The sequence below is a fragment of the Pseudoliparis swirei genome, chromosome 19, assembly GCF_029220125.1.
Source record: "Pseudoliparis swirei isolate HS2019 ecotype Mariana Trench chromosome 19, NWPU_hadal_v1, whole genome shotgun sequence".
NCBI lineage: Eukaryota > Metazoa > Chordata > Actinopteri > Perciformes > Liparidae > Pseudoliparis > Pseudoliparis swirei.
In genome coordinates this window covers 18,293,282-18,314,766 of record NC_079406.1, presented here as the reverse complement: position 1 = coordinate 18,314,766, position 21,485 = coordinate 18,293,282, and the positions used below count along the sequence as shown (strand labels likewise).

At 41.3% G+C, this 21,485-nt stretch overlaps 2 protein-coding genes across 4 annotated transcripts; both read left to right on the top strand.

Annotated features, from left to right (window-relative positions):
* Positions 1-8,628: 8,628 nt before the first annotated feature.
* On the top strand, positions 8,629-12,649 carry arr3b (arrestin 3b, retinal (X-arrestin)). Its single transcript, XM_056438878.1, is given in 15 exon segments — positions 8,629-8,636; positions 9,311-9,341; positions 9,504-9,557; positions 9,732-9,971; positions 10,111-10,164; positions 10,250-10,323; positions 10,435-10,576; positions 10,663-10,747; positions 10,917-10,997; positions 11,245-11,374; positions 11,533-11,610; positions 11,717-11,740; positions 11,840-11,863; positions 11,865-11,887; positions 12,585-12,649. Coding segments are annotated over 15 exon segments (1,113 nt in total).
* Positions 12,650-13,209: 560 nt separating this feature from the next.
* Positions 13,210-21,430, top strand: rab41 (RAB41, member RAS oncogene family). Of its 3 annotated transcripts, none has more exons than XM_056439631.1 (8): positions 13,210-13,365; positions 14,480-14,538; positions 14,781-14,834; positions 15,736-15,841; positions 16,168-16,279; positions 17,162-17,255; positions 19,033-19,099; positions 19,476-21,430. In XM_056439631.1, exons 1-8 carry the CDS (start codon positions 13,287-13,289, stop codon positions 19,538-19,540), a joined length of 636 nt encoding a protein of 211 aa, XP_056295606.1. In that variant the 5' UTR covers positions 13,210-13,286; the 3' UTR covers positions 19,541-21,430. The 3 variants fall into 3 exon arrangements, with proteins under 3 accessions (XP_056295606.1, XP_056295605.1, XP_056295604.1); XM_056439630.1 differs by lacking the exon at positions 17,162-17,255 and adding an exon at positions 16,696-16,789 and having other exon boundaries at positions 13,221-13,365; XM_056439629.1 differs by lacking the exons at positions 15,736-15,841; positions 17,162-17,255 and adding exons at positions 15,132-15,237; positions 16,696-16,789 and having other exon boundaries at positions 13,226-13,365.
* The last annotated feature ends 55 nt before the right edge of the window (positions 21,431-21,485 follow it).

Genomic DNA, 21,485 nt, shown 5'->3' with positions numbered 1-21,485 from the left:
TGGTTCACAGCAGAGCTCAAGCGGCTTCGTCAAGCCAAAGAGGAGGCCTTCATGAGGGGACAGGATCCTGTACAACCAGGCCAGAAACACATTGACTAAGGAGATCAGAGTAGCAAAGAGAAGCTACTCTGAAAAGCTGAAAAACAGGTTTTCAGCTAACGACCCTGTGTCAGTGTGGAGAGGCCTGCGGGACATCACCAACAATAGGAAATCCTCCCCCCACTCCATGGAGAGCCCTCAACTGGCTGACGATCTGAATGTGTTTTACTGCAGGTTTGATCACCCCACATTCACACCCCTCACCCGCTCCAACTCAGACCTCACACAGTCATCTGCATCCCCTGTTATCACCTCCCCCCTGACCCCCCTCCGGCGCTGACGGTCTGTGAAGAGGATGTGTGCCGGCTCTTTCAGAGACAGAAGACGAGGAAGGCAGCAGGCCCAGACGGTGTGTCACCGTCCTGTCTGATCAGCTGGCCCCCATCTTCACACGGATCCTCAACAGATCTCTGGAGCTGTGTGAAGTCCCCTCCTGCTTCAAATGCTCCACCATCATCCCGGTTCCCAAAACATCCTCCATCACTGGACTGAATGACTACAGGCCCGTCGCCCTGACGTCTGTGGTCATGAAGTCCTTTGAGAGACTGGTATTGACCCATCTGAAGGGCATCACAGGCCCCCTGCTGGACCCTCTGCAGTTTGCCTACCGGGCAAACAGGTCAGTGGATGATGCAGTCAACATGGGGCTGCACTCCATCCTGCAACACCTCGACTCCCCAGGGACCGATGCAAGGATGCTGTTCGTGGACTTCAGCTCAGCGTTCAACACCATCAGCCCAGAAGTCCTCCTCACCAAACTCACCCAGCTCACTGTGCCTGCCTCCACCTGTCAGTGGATTACAAACTTCCTGACGGACAGGAAGCAGCAGGTGAGGCTGGGAGAAACAATATCCAGCACCCGGTCAGTCAGCACTGGTGCACCTCAGGGATGCGTGCTCTCCCCACTGCTCTTCTCCCTCTACACCAACGACTGCACCTCAGGAGACCCATCTGTTCAACTCCTAGAATTTGCAGACGACACATGAGTCATCGGCCTCATCCGTGATGATGACGAGTCTGCATATAGGCGGGAAGTTGAACAGCTGGTCCTGTGGTGCGGTCGCAACAACCTAGAGCTGAACACGCTTAAGACTGTGGAGATGACAGTGGACTTCAGGAGGAGCCCCCCAGCACTGCCCTCCCTCACCATACTCAATAACACTCTGTTGGCTGTGGAATCCTTCAGGTTTCTGGGATCCACAATCTCCCGGAACCTGAAGTGGGAACCTAATGTCAACAAAATCATCAAGAAGGCCCAGCAGAGGTTGTACTTCCTGCACCAGTTTAGGAAGTACAACCTGCCTCAGGAGCTGCTGATAATGTTTTACACCGCAGTTATAGAGTCTGTTCTGTGCACTTCAATCACTGTCTGGTTTGGATCGGCCACCAAACTGGACCAGAACAGACTCCAACGGACAGTCAGGTCTGCAGAGAAGATCATCGGTGCCAACCTGCCCACCATCCAAGACCTGTACACCTCCACAGTCAGGAAACGGGCAGGAAAAATCACTGCAGACCCCTCCCACCCGGACACAAACTATTCAAACTCCTCCCCTCTGGTAGACGCTACAGATCACTGTTCGCCAAAACCTCGAGACACAAAAACAGTTTCTTCCCCCTCGCCGTCTCACTACTAAACAATAACCCACTGGAGCATATATATTTATCCCTGCACTTCTCGCACTCTCCACTTCTTCTGGCGCTACTGTATATAGCCATTCCTCTTGTATATACTTTAAGTCACTTTCTAAAACTTCTTAGACCGTTGCACTGTTTTGCACTGTTTGTTCTGTACTGCACTATTTGTTTTGTTTTGTTTGTTCTGTATTGTATTGTGTTGTAATGTATATTTTGTGTAAGCACAGAGACACTTTACCAAGTCAAATTCCTTGTTTGTGCAAACTACTTGGCCAATAAAACTGATTCTGATTCTGATTTGTTTTTGTAAGGGCCACCAGGTATGTCTTAGAATCAGTGGCGGCTAGTGGATTTCTTTTTTGGTAGGACTATCCAATCAAACACGCATTTCTACATTGTAGTTAGATATTTAACATGTATTCCAACACTTCAATTCAGTATATATATGTGTGATTCATATTATACAATATGTATTGTATATTTATATTATATGGTATTTATAAATCATAATATACTGAATATTATTACATGAAATACAGTATATATATAACCTATAATAGAACATATTGATATATTAAGATGCCCCTATGAACCTTGATAGGGTTAAAGTGGGCCTGTGTTTATCCTCTTCGAGTTTCTTCACCTCCTCCTGTGTCCGTCGTCCAGCTGGTAGCGACGGTCACTTTGCCCAATATGGCTGCTTGAGGAGTTATCATGTGTGTCCTGGTGTTCTCATGTTTTCTGTGTGCTTCATGTCCCTTACCATGCTGGATCTGTCCCCGTTGATTTCAGCGGGTCGGGTCTTCTTGGATAAGAAGCGCTCGCGCTCATGTCGGGAAAAAAAGGCGCCTGACGAGAACGCACGCAGCTTTTGGGCCAGATGACTTTGTCCCAAAGATAAACCTATTTTAAGGACGCTGATTAGCTAAATTGTATATCACTCATTTATATCTTAATCAGTTATTGGCTAAACTGCTTCTTAGACCTGTCTCTTCTGGGCCAGAACGATCTGGCCCCAGCGCAGCTGATACAACCAGATAGGCGGAGAGGATGTACAGGAAGTGCAGGAAAAGCATATATTTTGTGCAGGTATCCTATTTTACAAATATAACTGGGTATATTCCATATCTCCAAAACACAAATATTGACAATTTTTCTAATTTATAAATATAATTAATATAATTATAATATTTTGTTATACTTTTTTTCTTTTCTTTGTGGTTCAAGTGGGTGGGGCCAGACCCCGTGGCCCTCAATGGGCCAGCAGCCACTGCTTAGAAGTATGTAGCGTAGCTGCATATACATAGAACCAGTGACGTGCGGTGAGGTTCATGGTTGGTGAGGCACTGACTCCTTTAGTGTCAGATTTACAAATATATAAACCCAAAAGGGTAGCTTATTCAATTGGCTACTGGTTATTTCATGTCTCATCAGCATTCTCCACACAACACACACGCGCACAAACGCACACGGTACATATTACAGATACGTAAAACTTACTTATGTACTTCGTGGCAAAACATTTTTATTTATTTATATATATATTTTTTTAATGCAAAGTAGCGTGAATATATGTGCATAAACTTGACTCACAAGCATTATATTCTTGTTTTGGAGTAATTTGATTATTGTGTTTTTCTGTCTGTGTGCTTGCTGTTTGTCCTGGCGATTCGAGAATCGTCGTCCCACCCACCCCAATGTGAATCTCAGAGCCCCCCCTCCCCAGGAGGGTGAACCCGCGTGAGATTCAGAGTAAATTCCTGCTGGAAATCACTTCTATATATAAACTCTGTTTCGGCGCTCTGTGATGTCACTAGTGACGTCACTAGAACAGAACCGGAAACGCTAGAACGCTAGCGCGCTATTAGCATCCGCTAGCTAAACGGCGCTAGCCTGAATTAAGAAAAAGTTTGAAGCAAACCTTTTAGCTCCGGCGTTGGTCTACCTGTGTTAATCACGTCCACTTTTGACTGAAAGTCCAGTTTTGATACATGTTTAAGCTTAGATATATAATCCTCTTCCATGCTGGCAGTCTGGTGTAGCAAAATAGAAAAACAAACGGACTTGACTCGCCTGGCGCCTCTGCGTAGAAGAAGAAGCAGCCAGTACCCGTTGGCTCACGAGCGCCCTTCAGTGAGGCAGAGTATTATCTGCCTCACCCTGCGCCTTTTCACTGCGGTTTTATTTACCATCAGCAAAACTAAATATGTCACTTACAAACATTAAACTGTAATGGTTAAAGACCTTAGCCAGACAATGGATTATCAGGGCAAATAAACATATCTGCAAACATTATATTGGCGACATGCAGAGATACGGCAACCCGCACGGGCCAATTGCATGCATCAACCCAGTTTGTGATGGATTGCGCAATCAGAGGTGAGGCTCGATTCGTCGCTGCCTCAACTCTCATTTCATCCTGTATTTGAACAGAAAATAGGCAAATTCAGCGATTTTGACTATAAAATGTTTGAAATTATTCATACATAAAGATCGGTGGACAAATATTAATATAGATTTGATGTTATCATTATTTTATTTTTTATTTTTTACTTTTTTTACTCATGATGCCTGATGCCTCCCCTGACCGCACGTCCCTGCATACAACAGACAACTGTGTAAGAATGATGATATCGAATCGTTAATTTGTGTAAAGCAATTGCGGTACAGCGCCATCTACTGGAATGAAAGTCTATTAAATATCAGTGGTTTGTGTTGCTGCCGAAATTCATGCTGTCTCCTTGTTTCAGTGTTAATATATATTATAGTTTAAAAACTTCAACGAATTGAGGTACATTTGTTTTCAATTTGTAACAGGCAGTATCGTTTAGTTTTAGTTCATCTTATAGGATATCGTTTATATCTAGTTTCAGTTTGCTCACCTTATTTTCCTCAGCTAATTTTTGTTTTAGTTTACAATAACAACCTCGTCTGGGAACTATGGATACTTGTGTGCCAATCCATCTCTGAGATATTAAGATACTTCACTGGATACGGGAAAACATTTACCTGCTGGTGGTTCTAGGAACAAAATCAGGGGATCATCGAGGTCATTATGGTTCATCCTCTGAGACAATGAATAGGTGTACTAAATTTAATGATCAAGGATTTGGTTTTAGCAACACGCTCCATTAAGCTTCATCATAACAACAACACAAACTTTGTCTAAATATATCTGATGGAGGGCTGACAACATTTACCTAAACCACAAAACTTAATCACTGGTAGAGAAATCCCATACTTTAGATAAATATTCCTCTCTCTTCTCCATTCAGATCGAAATACTCTGCTTATAAAAGCTGTGGTTTGGGCAGAATACTGAGACAAGATGTACTCCATTTCTAGGAACCGCTTACTTTCATCTTCCACGAAGGCTGTGTGATTGGATTAGGAATTTAATTAGCATTGTTTTAGACACCGTAAGTGGCTGACAGAGAGGCTTGAGGAGCTGTAGTTTGGCTTTTATAGAGCAATACCTCCATGAAAATAGAAAGCATTACTATATATTATATGATCAAGGTCAGGCAGGAAGCCATGACTTGAATACATAATCTTGGAGCCAACAGTAAAGCGTATTGGAGCTTTCTATTCAGTTTCATTAAAAGCCTCCACCAGAGGATGAAAACAACATGTTGAGCTTCTAGCGGTGGCTAAAAATAAAGTGGGCTAAAGGTCACGTTGCAGTTGCAGTGCATAACTGACAGAAAGCTAACAGGTAATCTCCCTATATCACTGACTGTGTGTGTGTTTAAAGTGCATTCATCATTTAAATCAGTGATGTTGACTTTAGTACTGTACAACAACATAGTGACAGCTACACAGTTCGCCAGCGGTCATATCTGATTGTTTCCCTGTTAACTACAAAAACAGCCTCACTGCCCCAATGTAGAAGCACGCTGAAGACTTTGTTGTTAAGAGGTGGTAATACCAGAGTGCTGTAATGCACTGGGACTCGTCAGCAGCCCATTTGTGGGACCATGGGGGCTTATGTGACTTTAACTAACCTCACACAGACCAAACTGTCAACAGAAAATCCAAGCGAAAATTACCTTTGTATTGTTTTTGTTTTTGTGTCTTTAGTTTGGATCGTATTAAGTGGAAAAATACAATACAGACAACACCAGATAACAAACAGTGAATCACAACATTGATCAGAAAGGTCGGTGGTCGTGGGGAATTAAACTTTTGACTTTAATCACATCATAAAAAAGACGTATAAAAGACTGGACAATACATTCATATTCTATGAGATATCTTCACAGTTCTTTCATAACTTTGTCACAATTACACAAACCTTAAAGCTGTCTTAAACCTCAAGAGGCCTAAGAATAAATACATCGTCAGTATTTGTCTTTAGCATTCACAAAACATGTCATTCACACGACAAATCCATTGAGGTGTAAAGCTTTCAGGCAATGTGGTTTTGTTTGTTTGATAATTGTCAACGTTTATTGACTATTATCTTCTTATGACCTGACCCATCATCTGAGAGCCCAAATAGGAATGGGGTTAAGTTATGTGATTGTCAATTAATGGATAAACCTTTAAAAACTGATAGTCAAAGCCAGGCACGTGCACAGATAGACCCCTCGTGGTGCTCAAGCACCAGCCCTTTTGCCCTGGATGAGTAAAGTGCCCTTTCTGCTGGAGCCCCTTTTTTTTAATTCATCAGCATTTAAGAATAAAAATGGCTCTCTGTCATCAAGTCCCCCCAAATGTGTTTTGATATTCGACGGGGCATTTATTTGAGTTCTTGTGAGAATTTCGCCCCGACATGCTTGTACCACATTGTTTTATGTGGTATGTTTCTCTTTGTTTTGTCTGTTTCAGTTTTACAAAGATCAATCTTGTATGAGCATTGCAGAGGCTGAAAAGAGTAAATGCAAGAAAAAACAACACTTGTAATAACTAACCCAGAGTGAGGTCATGCCGGGAAATATCAGACTGAGGCTTTATAACTTTTTTACAGAGGTTTGATATTTCCCGGCATGACCGAGCAGTCGAGGTTAGTAAGTTGTTTATTATATGGCATTTTTCGCTCCTATCATTTTGTAAATAAAAACTAATTGTAATTGTTCATAGAAAACATTTCATTTTGTTTAGCTCTCATGTCTTCTCACGACACAATGTGTTTCAATTACTTGCTAACTTCAAGTTACAGCGATCAATATAAAAATCATTTTGCCGATGGGTGCCATTTTTTTTGGTTTGAGCACCTGCCCCCCAAAATGTCTGTGCACGTGCCTGGTCAAAGCTATATTGTATACAAAATAAAATTAAAATTCAGGTGTCAGAAATATTATACACTCACACACAAATACCAGTAACACATATGTAAGGCAACTAATTATATTAGAACATAAGAGTTTTTCCCAACCGTATTTAAGACTGCTTTGTTTTAAATTCCAAAATGTGGGATTATAAGTGTTCTTGTAAAGCCTGAGCACGGTGAGATTTCAGTTGGTGAGACCATTTTTCTGCCAAAACTCTAGATGTGTTTTTGAAGTTACACAAAACCTTTAGTGTATTAAACCCCTTAGAGTTATATTGGCTGTGGACTCCTGGCGTGGTAACGTCCAGCAGTGCTGTCCTGACTCCTGTCTGGGCAGCTTTATTGAGGTCTCAAAGCGTGCCCTTATATGACACTTGAATGGAGGCCAACACACACATCCAACAATCTCATCAATTATCCTCGACCGCCATAAAACCCTTCATCCAGCGCCCTCATTAATCAATCAATTACAGCTGACTGAGGAGGTGAGAAGATCCTCGACCAATCCATCGGATTTACCTCATAACGCTCTGTGGGTCGTCTAAAGTTCACTGACAATAAACGTGGGTCCTTTGAGAGACCTGACAGCCGGACTGAACCTGTGCCTCCGACCCAAAAGACAACAGTAAACAGTGGAATTGATTGGCATGATGACTTTTTTACTAGTTATAACACCTTGTTGCTCTTGTGCAGCAATAAGTCGGCAGGTCACTTAGATTTCTGTAAACCTGGCAGGAGCACAGATTACATAAAGCTTGGTCGAGAAGCCATCTGTCACCCCGGCTACCATAAGAACCAAAGTCCAACTAATACCACTCTACACCTGTCTAAGCTATAAGAGTGGAAGTCCTTGAAACATTCACAAATACTCCATCACAGTTTGACACCGTTATTCAATAATTAGGCTTCCAAAATCAAAGTCTGTGTTTTACTTTCAGTTATATTAAAAGCTATAGAGCTGGCTGGTGTTTGGTAATGATCTGGGGAGGCTGAGTTAGTTCATGTGAATATGGAAAACAGTTTGTGTAAAACGTTTAGTTCACAATGTTGTGCATGCTGCTGCACATGAACATGTGAAAAAAGAAATAAAAACAAAAGGGACAGAGACCAACATAGTTTCACGCCATGATGTTGATTGCACTCTTTTTTGGTCCTACCCCGAAAACTGCCCGAGTCTCTGAGCTTTGGAAGTAACATACACAACATTAATTATATTAATCTGATTTTCTGGAAAACATCCCTCTTTGTCCGGCTGTGTAAGCCGGGGGGAGGGCTCCGAGGTTGGGAGGTCAAGGTATAAAAGAACAGGAGGCAATGATTGGCACTCACTCACACGACACGCCATCAGCCAGCGGTGACAGATTACAGAAGACAGAAGGGACGACTGAGGGCGCGGTAAGTGACTCTCATTGTCATACCTCAACATAAGGAGTGAACTTCCTTCGTGGTCTTTATGATTTAAATTTAAAGTTCTTCTAACTTTTTTGAAAAAGTCTTTTTAAAAAGAATCCAACAATAAAACTACAAACAGTCAAAGACATATCTGGATCAAATGTTTTGGTCACTCAGTCTTTTCATCTTTTTTATTTTCAGACTGGATCCATAACTTTGCTATCAAAATGTCAAAGTGAGTATTCACAGTTTTGACTCATTTGCTTATTAATTCAACAGGATGAATGGAAACTGGTTCACATTAGAGATTGAAATTCACACCTTTGCCTGTAAATTGTTTTGGGCATTAAAATGTCACAAAAGACTGAATCCTCTCAAATGGATCGGTGATCATTAATGCACGTCTCAAAATGAAATACCCAACGTTAATCCTTTAATTCTTGTAACTTTAAAATAAATTGAATTAAAGGCACTACTTTGATATTGTGTTTTCATAAATTGATTTGTGAAGAAAATCACTGCAGCCATGCGGAGATTTAGTCAATAGTACCTTTGCAAAAAAGAAGCCCAGTAAAAGACTCCTCTAGCACTGGAGTGTCAGGGTATGGATGATGTCGTGTCAGGAATCTTTAGCAAGAAATATTCAACTTTCAATGTTACAGGTCTATTAAATAAATACTTAGAAAAATAGGATTTTTTTCACTTCCTATATGTTCCTATAATTGAACATGGCAATAATGTTGTGGGCGGTGGGTGCATAATGCCTTTTGTCTGAAGAATATAATAAGTTATTGTAAGGAAGAAGAAATTACCAAATTACTGATGTCTTGTGTTTTTATGAAATACACTCAGTGAGACTAAAATAGTTAAAGAATAAAATAATTCACTGCTTTATTCTTCTCTTTTTAGGGTATTCAAGAAGACCAGCGGCAACGGACATGTAAGTGGAAGTGGCCTCTATAATATAGTCATTATAAAGCAACCCCTTGGTCATAGGGAGGAGTGCGTTTTGTGTGTAGCTATTCCAACTCCCAGAAATAACTTCCGAACTCTTGTAACCTTGGCCGAGAAATAATTTTTTCCTTTTCTCTGTCTCTCTCAGATTGCCCTGTACTTGGGGAAGAAAGACTTTGTGGACAATGTGGAGTCAGTGGAAGTAGTTGGTGCGTGGCACAATATCTGTTGATACATCCTCCAATCAAAACATATGGTGTGATCTAATCAGGCTCTTTCTCTCATTTGCAGACGGTGTTCTCAAAGTGGATCCTGCTGATCTTAATAGCAAAAAAGGTTTTTCCATCTCATTCACTGTCACTGACAAAAGTTATAGTTCCTACACACGAAGACTACACTGAATATATATCTTTCTATTGCAGTATTTGTCTACCTTGCTTGTGCCTTCCGCTATGGAAGCGAAGACTTGGATGTTATTGGGCTGTCCTTCAGGAGAGACATCTGGATCCAGCGCGTTCAGGTGTATCCACCTACAGGCCAAAGCGCAGCCAAAACACCAATGCTGGAATCCCTCATGAAGAAAATTGGAGAGCAAGGATGTCCCTTTTCCTTCCAGGTGAGGAATTCTAACTCACTCCCTTTCCATACAACGTATTAACGGCTCTTCAGACAAACATTAGATAGATCAACCACATGTCATTACGTCACCTTTACTAATGTTATTTATCAATGTGCCTTGTTTCTACTTGTTTCAGATGCCAGCAACTCTCCCATGCTCAGTCTCCCTACAGCCCGGGGGCTCTGGCAAGGTACGTTTCCATAATCCCTTTTCACTCACTCGTTCATCCTAATCTAAATGCTTAAAAAACAACTTTGGGTCTTGTTCTGTTGTAGGCTTGTGGTGTGGATTTTGAGGTTAAAGGATACATTTCCGACGTAGCAAACAGTGCAGATGAAATTGACAAGAAGTACGTTTGCCCACAGTCAAACTATTAATTCAGCCCAATCTTGCGTTGCTTTAAAGGAAATACAGAAGAGTCGAGTCTGACTCTCTTTGCCTGTGTTTTTGGTGGTCTTAGGGACACGTGTCGTCTGATGATTCGCAAAATACAATTTGCACCAGCTAACAACAAGCCTGGGCCCAAGGCTGATATAGTAAAGCAGTTTATGATGAGTGACAAACCTGTGAACTTGGAGGCCTCCCTTGAAAAAGATATATTTGTAAGTGTACCTACTATATTTTTGCATAATATATAAAAGGAGCTATTGCAATAATTTTGTCTAACTAAAATTATTCTTATGTTTAGATATATTACCATGGAGATCCAATCAAGGTCAATGTAAAAATAAACAACGAAACCACCAAGGTTGTGAAGAAAATCCTTATTTCAGGTGAGCACCAAGAAAAAGATAAACGCTTGACTGAAGTTAAATTCCTAAAAAAATGGTGTTTGTGGGTGTGTGGGTGAAAGTATCTGTGTGAACTGTAAAGTTTGTGTGAATATGTTAGAAGCTCATACATTTTAACGGATCATTCTCACAAAGCTATTTCTTCTTTGAGTTGAGCAGCACACACTTGTGGTGCTCTACTCATCTGATAATTACACCAAGGCGGTCTGCTCCGAGGAGTTTGGGTAAGGCGGTCACTGTGTCAAAAGAGGCTCAATAGCAGGATTTGAGATTAAATTTAATTAATTCATGCATTTGCATTTTTTGATGAATCATATATTTGCAAGTCCTTGTAAAAATTACATTCTCACCTCCCATTAAATAAATTCATAACAGCTTTTAATTTAAAATAGGTTTTGTCTGAGTTTATATAATGTATTTTCGGTTAAACATGTGTTATTATTTATTTATTTCTATATTTCACTGCTAAACACAGGGAGACAACGGCAACTCTAAATTCGAGAAGTCCTTCCAAATAACCCCCCTTCTGGCCAACAACCAAGAGAAGCGGGGTCTTTCTGTGGACGGACAGCAAAAAGACCAGGACACCAACCTAGCATCCACTACCCTGTAAGACCAGCATCTCTGACCCCATGAGCTTACGGACTGGTTTCCATCCTCTTGTTGAGAGGTGGTGGTGATACATCTCGACATTGTGTCATCCACTTATGGTGTCTTAGACCAAATCCTCGAGCTCCGAAAGCTTAACTTTTCCCGTCTGCTCACAGGAGTAAAGGAGAGAAGGAGATGCAGGGGATCATCATCTCCTATAAAGTCAAGGTCAATCTAATGATGTCCGGCGGAGGGTAAGGCTCAACTAAATATGTAATAGTTACGCATGATACTTCAAATTGTGCACACTAAAGGGTGTCTTTTATTCTCTCTCTCGCTCTCTCTCTTACACAAAAAAAGCCTGCTGGGCAGCTTAACAGGAAGGTAAATATGAATTATCTTTTATCCGTGGTCACATGGTATTAGTGTGACCAATATATAAATTACTTGTTTATTTTTTATGATAAAACTTCTCATTGTCAGCGATGTCACTGTGGAGCTTCCTCTGACTGATGTCCCCAAAACCTGCTGGTGAGTGCATTATTTTTGCATATAATTGCCATTGAAATACTTCCTGCAACATTATTGAACAAAAAAGACATCATTGATTAACTATTGACGATGTTAAATGTCATGTCCTCCCCTTCTATCCATTTCTTGCATGTCATCGCTGTATCCTGAGCAGAAGTGTAAGTATAAACTCGTCTCTATGAATGTATTCACCTGTGGCCGTGATATTGGTTACATATATTGGCTACTTGTATTTTTATCCTTTGTGTATTTGTGTGAAATGAACTACAGCCAATTGGATTAAAGCCCTCACTAGTTCAGGTGAGGTCACATCCAATTCACTGTGTTTTACAATGTTCACTTCTTCAAGGGCTACAACTCATCTGACAACTGCAATGTTAGATTAAGTTAATGACATGTATCAACAAAACAATAAGATAATTGTTTCATTGTTAATGCAAGCATTTCCAAAGCAAAGGTTAGCACAAGATGTGATGGCCCTTGAATGAGTGAGCTGTTTCATTCAAAGAACCGTGTTGCATTTGTGTGAAATATCCCATTTGGGCTCTTGTTGCTCCACCTCCAATTGCATTATGGTGTCAATAATTCACAGTTGCAGTTGCTTTATATACAATAAGAGGGAATGCATTACGTGAGTTATCTTGTAATGTAGTGTTGGACTCACAGAATCATCTGTTTGTCTGTTTCATACCAACAGGACAGACATCTCAGTTGAGGCCATGGAGGGCTGAGATGACCAGCGGAGGAAACTCACCTCTGTGACAGAGAATACAGAACAAAAAGGAATTCAATACCAATGAAGAAAAGCACAATGTGTAATTCAATCACTACTATGTTCTTATGTCACCTGTACATACACAAGTTCATTAGGCATTGTTAGGCTATGTTTTTTAACCACGAGGGACTTTCGAACTGCTATGATTGGCTGTCTTGGAGGCCTTGTATTGTATTTATTTATTGTTGTTGTATTTGTTTTTGTCTGGACTCTGTATGTTTCTGAAGAAATAAAGTAGAACTATTGAACTTTTCTGTCAAGTCAAACTCAAATAAACCCGTTACTTGTGACATAAACGGAAGCCAATCTCTGCCACTGTGATGAGAAAATAAAGATCATGTCAGTCCATATTATGAGATACTACTTCAAATCATGACTTAATATCACAAAATTATGACTTAAAATCCCAATTTACTATCTCTTAATGATGTAGATATGGACGTGCAGTACGGTTTTACCCTCACGTGTTGTCTCTCCTCGCCTCTTGGTTGCGCTGTTTCTCTTCTGTGCGGTTAAGAAAACAACAGCGCGAGTTCGCGCAGGATAACGACACTCGCTCCTCTCCGGTCCAGACGTCACATCAGCAGCCAAGTCGGCTCGTTAGCAGTTTATCTTTTGGACAAAATGTCAACCACGACCGGCGGCGGAGAGTTTGGCAACCCTTTACGAAAGTTCAAGCTCGTCTTTCTGGGCGAACAGAGCGGTGAGCGGGGGGACCGTGTCCTCGAGCCGAGGCGTCGTCTGCTCGGATGTGGGGATTATTTTAGAAGAAGTGTGCTCAGATTGACCTGACGTTAGCTCGCGAGCTAGCTAGGTAGCTAGCTCCTCTTGTTAATCTGCTGCTAGAGAGCTGGATAAAGTTATCCTGCGGTCATGAGACAAAAGACGTGTTTATATTCCCGTAATAACCCGGTATTCAAGACGAAAATATTGTTCATATAACGTGTTCTCCTCGCTGGTGATGATGTCATTGTGCAGCTAGCTAACGCTAACTCGGTGAGCTAACCCAAAACACCTCGCGCTTTAGCGTTAAACGCTCACAATAAATTGGACGTAACGTGAATGTTTGACTTATCGAACAGTTACACATTGGCGTGTTGTCTGATTCTAAACTAGTGACCGCTGTCCTTCCAGTGGTCACTAGTTTGTGATGCAGCATCTTAGCAGTTGACGTGCTAGATTTAAATCCTCCATCAGGACCGTCCACTCCGGAATTAAACCCCGTGTGACTTTCGAGACTTTAAGAGCCGTCGCCTCCCAACACGAGACTCTCGCCCACACGAAGATCATTCTCTAGCTGCATTAACGCGTACGTCTGTGATTGTCGCGCTTGCTGTTCGACTCTGTGCGGCTAACGTAGCGGGCGTCTTCCTCCGGCAGCAGCAGCTCGCGGCGCCACGTCGGCTGGTGGGTCGAGACCAGTCGGCCTTGTACCCTTTAACGTCCGCTCACGGGACACTGCCACGATGATGCGTGGTTATTTCATAGGGGTGGTTGTCTCGAATACGTGGCGGTGACAGTCTCTCTTCACGAAACAAATATAAGACGTCGAGCCGTTTTCCATTTCCCAAAAGGTTGTGGCTCCACCCATATTGCCAGCTCAGCGTGTGGGTTCAGTGGTCCACATTGCTTCAACGATTATAACCTTTACTCACCGTGTGGTGTCACGGATGCATTGATTTTTTTTGTTGGTTATTCACCATTTAGTACAAAATTAGATATGCCATAATATGTTTTTTAATCTTTGGCGTTTTGATCTTGTTAGTTCTTCGGTCACAAGAATGAAGTTTGAACATTTCTGTCGCTGTGTTTTGCAGTTGGGAAGACCTCGCTCATCACCAGGTTTATGTATGACAGTTTTGACAACACCTATCAGGTAAGAACATACGTCACACTCTGATGAAGAATTTGAGTTATGGCCTGTCCCAATAGACAATTGTCATGACTTGTTCAGCACATGTTTAATCAATAACCTGCACATCAATCATGGTGACATTGTGAAGGATTTTAGCTTCACCTGTGCTCTTCATACTATGACATATAATGTTTTGATATAAAGTCATTAATTATCAAGTAGTGTGCCTATAACAATGTTTTAATGCAGCGATTGTCTTACAGGCAACAATTGGCATTGACTTTTTGTCAAAAACCATGTACCTAGAAGATCGTACGGTAAGCCCTGTTTATTTTATTGTAATTATCATCATTCTCATTGGCATATAGTTTAAATGGCTAGAAAGCTTAATGCATGCATTTGCTTTGTAGGTTATAGCCGTCATTTATTTTCCCTTTCACCATTTCACATTGTTTTCACATCCTTGCTTTTACATATTTTTATTTTGTTCAGCACGCGATCATGTTACTAGCTTCCATCATTATTTTAAGTTTTTGTTTTCCTCCCATCCCCTGACTGGGTCATGACATGCCCCCTCCCCACCCTTCCCACATTCATTTCACGGCTGGCCACAGATTCGGCTGCAGCTCTGGGATACAGCCGGACAGGAACGTTTCCGCAGCCTCATCCCCAGTTACATCCGCGACTCAGCCGCTGCTGTGGTGGTTTATGACATAGCCAGTAGGTATCATGGCCTCACTTCCTTGTCCTTTCGCTTAGAATGTGGAAGGGCAAAAAATGAGCATTTAGTAGCTGGGAAAATCCCACTAGACAGCATGATGAGAGTATATTCCACAGTGTTTGCATCAGTGAGAGTGATACTAATGCATTTCTCCAGCACGGTGCAGCATGGGGTGTGCTTCCTATATGCTCTTACAAATGAGGCTGAATGAAGGAATAACAAAACTGTCTTCAGATGGCACCTCATGGGCAGAGATCCTCTGAAACAGCCTGATAATGATTCCATGGCATACTTATACATGTCTTATCAGCATAACGCTGGTCATCTCTGACCCTTCTGCATTTGGATGATTCTCCCCATTACTCCATAAATGGCCATTTTCATCTTTGCTGCTTGGCTTGCAGTTCCTTTATGACTGTCCTATTCTCCACTTTCTTGTCCTGCCATCACCCTCTTTATCTCCTTTTCCTTTTCTTTCCCTCCGTTCCAATCCTCAGGTCCGGCTCCAGCTTTGGGACACTGCTGGACAGGAGCGTTTTCGTAGCCTAATTCCCAGCTACATCCGTGACTCTACCATTGCCGTGGTTGTTTATGACATCACCAGTGAGTCAGGGCTGTACTCTAACCTTTCTGTAGGGGTCTAGAGCAGTTGGAAAGAAGCTTTCTTGGCATAGTTGCTCCTTATGTGCTTCTGCTAATAACCTTTAGTATATTTTCCTTCTTCAAGCTTCTCCTCCTTAATACTTTTTCTTACTAACACAACAACTCTATAATATTTTCTGACATAAAATGTGCTGCTTTTTTAATGATGAATACCTTGCGTGAGCACACTTTTAACTATAACTTAAATACCAAATGTTTGATGTCTTCTAGGGCAACATGTGGTTGATTTGTGTACAGTAATTCTGTGTTTTGTTTTTCATCCACAGATCTTAATTCATTCCAGCAAACCTCAAAGTGGATTGATGATGTTAGAACAGAGAGAGGAAGTGATGTCATTATCATGCTTGTTGGGAACAAAACAGACTTGGCGGACAAAAGGTACATGGTTGTGTGAGATGTGTGAAAGATTGTAATTATCTTATTCTAGTTACAATGGTTGATAAATAGACTTTATATTTGTACTACAATCAGAAAATGCATAGCATTAAGTATTTTAGTATATAAACTGCCAAAGCCTGGAGTCCCACTTTTCTTCCCTTCAGTGCATCTCATCCAATTTAGACTTTTATCATCCCATAGCACTTTACATACTCCAGCCTTTTTTATTCGTGATTTTATTAGTATTTTATTTATTTGTTATGTTTTGATTATATTTCTGTTCTGCCTTTTTTTTCCTTTGCTTTACTTTTTGTTCCCTTTCCTGCTCTGTTTCTCCATGTCATTTTGATTTATTTTTTTTGTGTGTGTTTCCCTCAACACCACTCCCTCCCCCTCCTTTCCCGGGACCATGGCAGGCAAGTTTCTGTTGAGGCGGCAGAGAGGAAAGCTCGAGAACTCAATGTGATGTACATAGAGACCAGTGCCAAGGCTGGCTATAACGTCAAACAGGTTGGTGTCCAGCAACAGCAAGTTGTTATACTGACAAGTAGTCCTGGCAGGCTTAATGTCCTTTAGGTTAGGGAGGCCTACCTGTGCAGCCTGGCATGTAAAACTCCTCCATGTGTTCGTTATATGGATCAGAGTGTGGCTGATGAATGAATGAGGGATCTCTGGAGTCGTTTTCCCGCTGCTTCGTCTTTACTCGGCACAGCAGCTTCTCTCCCTTTGTCTTCTCTCCTTCTGTGTTATAACTAAACTAACCTCTCTCTTCCTCACAACAACTTTGTTTCTCTCTCTTTTTGGCCTGTCCTCTTTGCGATGTTTCTTTCCATATCTGTCTGTTGGTCCATATCCCCCCCCTATCTACTTCTACCTGAGCAGACAGATCACCACGGAGGAGGGTGAGCAGAGAGCAAAGGAACTGAATGTCATGTTCATTGAAACCAGCGCAAAGACTGGCTACAATGTCAAACAGGTAGAGATTCTGCTCTCAAGGTAGTTTCAGCCCTCAACGTCTACACTTACCTCTTGTGTCATCATGATTGGTCTTGGTATTCCTAGTTCGTACTGTATCGGTTGTCTTTTCCCCCCACCACCCCTCTCCACAGGCTTTGCTCTTAGATATTTCTATATTCACGTGGTCTGCACACAGGTTTTACTTCTCCTGTGCTCACTGGTTCTTACATCCTCTTTTTGTCTGATCTACTAAAACTTCTGCATCTTTCAAAATGTATCTGTCTTTAATGGGTTTGCGCCGTGGAGGAGTTTAGCACGCCGACCTTCAATATGCTGTTATCCCAAGCAGCAATTACAATCACATTTTGTTTTACCTTCTTTATTCAATGAAATACATTATTTAGGAATGACTACTTTGATTACTTTCTGTCTCTACTGTATAGCCCATGTGACGGTAGGGGTGGTTGACAACTATGTATATGCTATATATTGAGACGATCAATCTTTTATGTTTATACGGAGGGAACTATGCCTTAAATATTGCTGGTTGTATTTGTCTTTTGTGGGGAATGATCAAATGACTGGCCAAGAGAGCATTATGGTGGATTTAAGATTTTTTTTATCATTGTGAAAAAAAATCCTTTTAACCCAGGATTAGACACAAATAGACATGACTAGGGATGGGTATCGTTTGGGTTTTTTCCGATACCGGTGCTAAACCGGTACTTTTAAAACGATACCGGTGCCTAAACGGTGCCTGAACCGATACTTATTCTTTTTTTAAACGCACAATGAGGACATTAAAAACCTCTTGGGCCATATTCCCTGTAGAAGCCGTTATCATGGAGCACTGACACACAACGGATATCAGACTGTTAACATACACAATATATGTTCTCCATTATATGATGTGATATGTATCGTCATGTGCAGACCTTATAGGGTTAATCCTGTCACTGTGTTGATGGGCAAAGAGAACAACCAATCAGAGGGACTGAAGATGACACGTGACAAATAAAGTTTTGCTTCTGACAGCGAGTTACACTGAAACAAAGTGACGCCCCACGGTCTTTATTCCTCCGTCATTATATTCCCGGTAACACCGGGTAAACAGCCGGGACCGCTGGACATCAACACATCTGCTAGCAGACTGTCACGCTCGTAGCTCGTAGCTAGCGCTAGCTACGAGCTAGCTTAAACATGGTTATAATGGCTAATTTATTATTTCTTGGCCTACTTTTATGAATGCAAGACTTGCAATCAACGATACGGTACTAATCTGAGTTCCGGCTGCTCGTCATCATCGGTCTCCCCGTGTTCAGGGGGACCGGTGACGGTCTCCCCGTCGCGTCCAGCCTGACGCTGGTGTGCTCCACACGGGTTCACTAGTCACACACGGCGCAGCCTCCGCTGTCAGAGTTAAATATGAGAGGCTCGTAACCTGCTGACAGGGCGGAGTCACCTGAGAAGTTCACAACAATAGTTTTTTTCTATTTCAATCGGCTCAGGCACCGGAAAGAAGCACCGAAATGTGCGTTGCGTTTCGGTCCGGGTAATACCGGTTGTATTGGAACCGGTACCATATTGGCACCGGGTTTCGGTACCCAACCCTAGACATGACTGGCTGATTCTCTTTTTGTTTTTAATCTGTTTAATTTTTTCAGCATTTACTATGTCATAATATACACTGCTAGAAGTTTTTATCCAAATCACTCACCCCTATTAAATAGTATTTTTCTTTACTACAGCTTTTACAAGCGTGTTTAGTTGTTGAATCTTCTGACTTTGTTTTCCAGCTGTTTCGTCGTGTCGCCGCTGCATTGCCTGGGATGGACAGCACACCGGAGAAAAGCAAAGAGGACAGTATCCTTTTTAAAGCTGCGTTAACCAGAACATGTCATACTATTGTGAAGTTATGATTGACACCATCAGAATCCTTTATTGGCCAAGTACATTGCACATACAAGGCATTTGACTTGTTGAAAGGTGCATTACAATAAACAGACAGAGAATAAACAATCAAATACATAATAAAAGCAATACACATAAATTGGTAAACAACAAACATAGCAGTATTTTAGAACAAGTATATACCATGGCTTTCACACAGCTGGTCACAAATACATCCACGTTTACTGTGCAGAAAGTGTTCACTGAGAAGATGGCAGCCGTAAAACGCAGGAAATACTGAAGTGAAATTTGCAGATTCATTGACGATGTTACTTAACAGTCTTCTCAGTGATAGACATCAAACTGGAGAAACAGCCAGAAATGAATGTCACCGAGAGCAGCTGCTCCTGCTAGTACACCTCACCCTCACCCAGCCCGTCTCCTCCACCAACAGCTTGTCTCCCAGTGGCCACTTCTCCACCCGTGGCACACTGCCGCTGGACGGAGGTCCTGTCTTTTTCTTTTTTTTTCCTTTTCAACTCAGTGACTTTTCAGAGTAACCGTGTGGATGTGCATTACTGTATTGAAACAGATTATCTGGGGGGGAAATGGTTCAAAAGTAAACATTTAAAGCAAGGTATAAGTTGAATATGATCAGATTTTTATCCAGTTGCATGGCATTATATAGGATTGCAGACTGACAGCTAACCGCTCATGAGTTATTGCAGTTTGGATTCTTAGTGCTGTTACTCTTGTCATTGTTGTAAAGTAAAACTGCTTGGTATTATTTAAATGACTCTGCAAGGTTGAGTTCTTAACCCACGGTATTTTACGTTTATTTTTAATGGAGTTGGCCTTCAACTGTTCTATCGCTCAGATGACTGATTATTTCTTGACTTTGTCTTATTTTGAGGAAGTAGACAGGATCTTATCACAGAATTGACATCATTGCTAACTATCATTTTACCGCATTAGGCTCAAATGAAAGAGGGTCATTCATTGGGTAATATTTATACCGAAACACATCTTAAACTGCCAAATACAACCGTGTGTTAGGAGACCAAATATACATCATTTGAGACTTTATTTAAAACAGGGCAAAAGGGATGTGGAACCAACCAATGAGGTAATGGATCATCAAAGGAAACTGTCCCAAGTTCACTGTAATTGCTACTTACCCGAAGCTGTGTCTGCATTAAAACCCAAGTTGTTAAATTAGCTACACGCATACTAACAAGTTTGGAGGAGTTTTCCTTTTATTAGATGAACCCTAAAAAAGGAGAAAGGAAAAAAAAAGAAGCAAGTGTTTAGTTTTTCCACGCTGATGGAAAGTTTTCACTTTGGTCGCGATGATGTACCCACCCACCATCTCATAGATAATTTATGTTGTAGATTACACTATTGCAAGAACATGCAGCATGCTCACCATGCAGGATTTATATGGATAAGAACACAGATGCCTTGCTTGTTTGTTCACCAACGTTGTGCACTGAATCAAGCCACAATATTGTAAAATATAAAAGAAGCCTGCTGACTGGTTCATGGCTTCACTCGTTGTTTTATAGAGCTGGTAGATAAGAGCGTGTCCTCCGATACAGCTAACGCTTACTAACACCCTCGTTGTAAAAAATAACAACAAAAAAGACAAGTAGCCTACAGAGAAGTTAGTCGCAATATCCTTTGCTGTAATGCTATCGCCTGTGTAGGACTGTTGGTTTTATGTGTTTATTTATTTTGTTACTTGGACATACAGATTACACATGTATGCTTGACCAAAAGTACAGAATTTTACACGCATGTTGAAAATGTTTTTTATTTTATTTATTGTTTATCATGTCTGCCGAGACTCCACCTAAAGGCGACACGTGGGCCCGATCATGTTTTTTCCCGTCACACACTTGTAGCTTGGTTTCCAGTCGACGGTAAAGGCTGCGCCGTCTCCAGATATAAAACACACGCAATTTAACACAAACCAACTAATTAGCCATCGTACAACAAAAGACACTGGTCATTTGCTGAAGCTTGTTTTTGAAATTTCAACATTTTAAAATGGATACAAAACGTTATGTAATTGATTATATCAAACGAACATTTTAACATGAGCAGCTCTTCTATAACTCAATACTCAGCGTTGTGCTATTCTGAATCGTGTCTGTCCATTGGAAATATGCTGTCTACTCGTGTTTAGCAACGTTTGTGTGAATAATGTACTATTACTATGTGATGTATAAAAAGGAGAGTTAATGAAACACAAGTGTAGGCCTATCACATGGAATAAAATAAAAATATTTCACCAAAATGTAACGGGTACCTATTTCTTTTCTTTCTAAAGCGTGTTCACAGTTCTCTCATTTTCAAC

Coding starts and splice junctions, on each gene's coding strand:
- rab41 (XM_056439631.1), top strand. CDS start 13,287: ATGTCAACCACGACCGGCGGCGGAGAGTTTGGCAACCCTTTACGAAAG. Junction 15,842..16,167: donor GGTTGTTTATGACATCACCA/GTGAGTCAGGGC, acceptor TTTCATCCACAG/ATCTTAATTCATTCCAGCAA. Junction 16,280..17,161: donor ACAGACTTGGCGGACAAAAG/GTACATGGTTGT, acceptor CTACCTGAGCAG/ACAGATCACCACGGAGGAGG.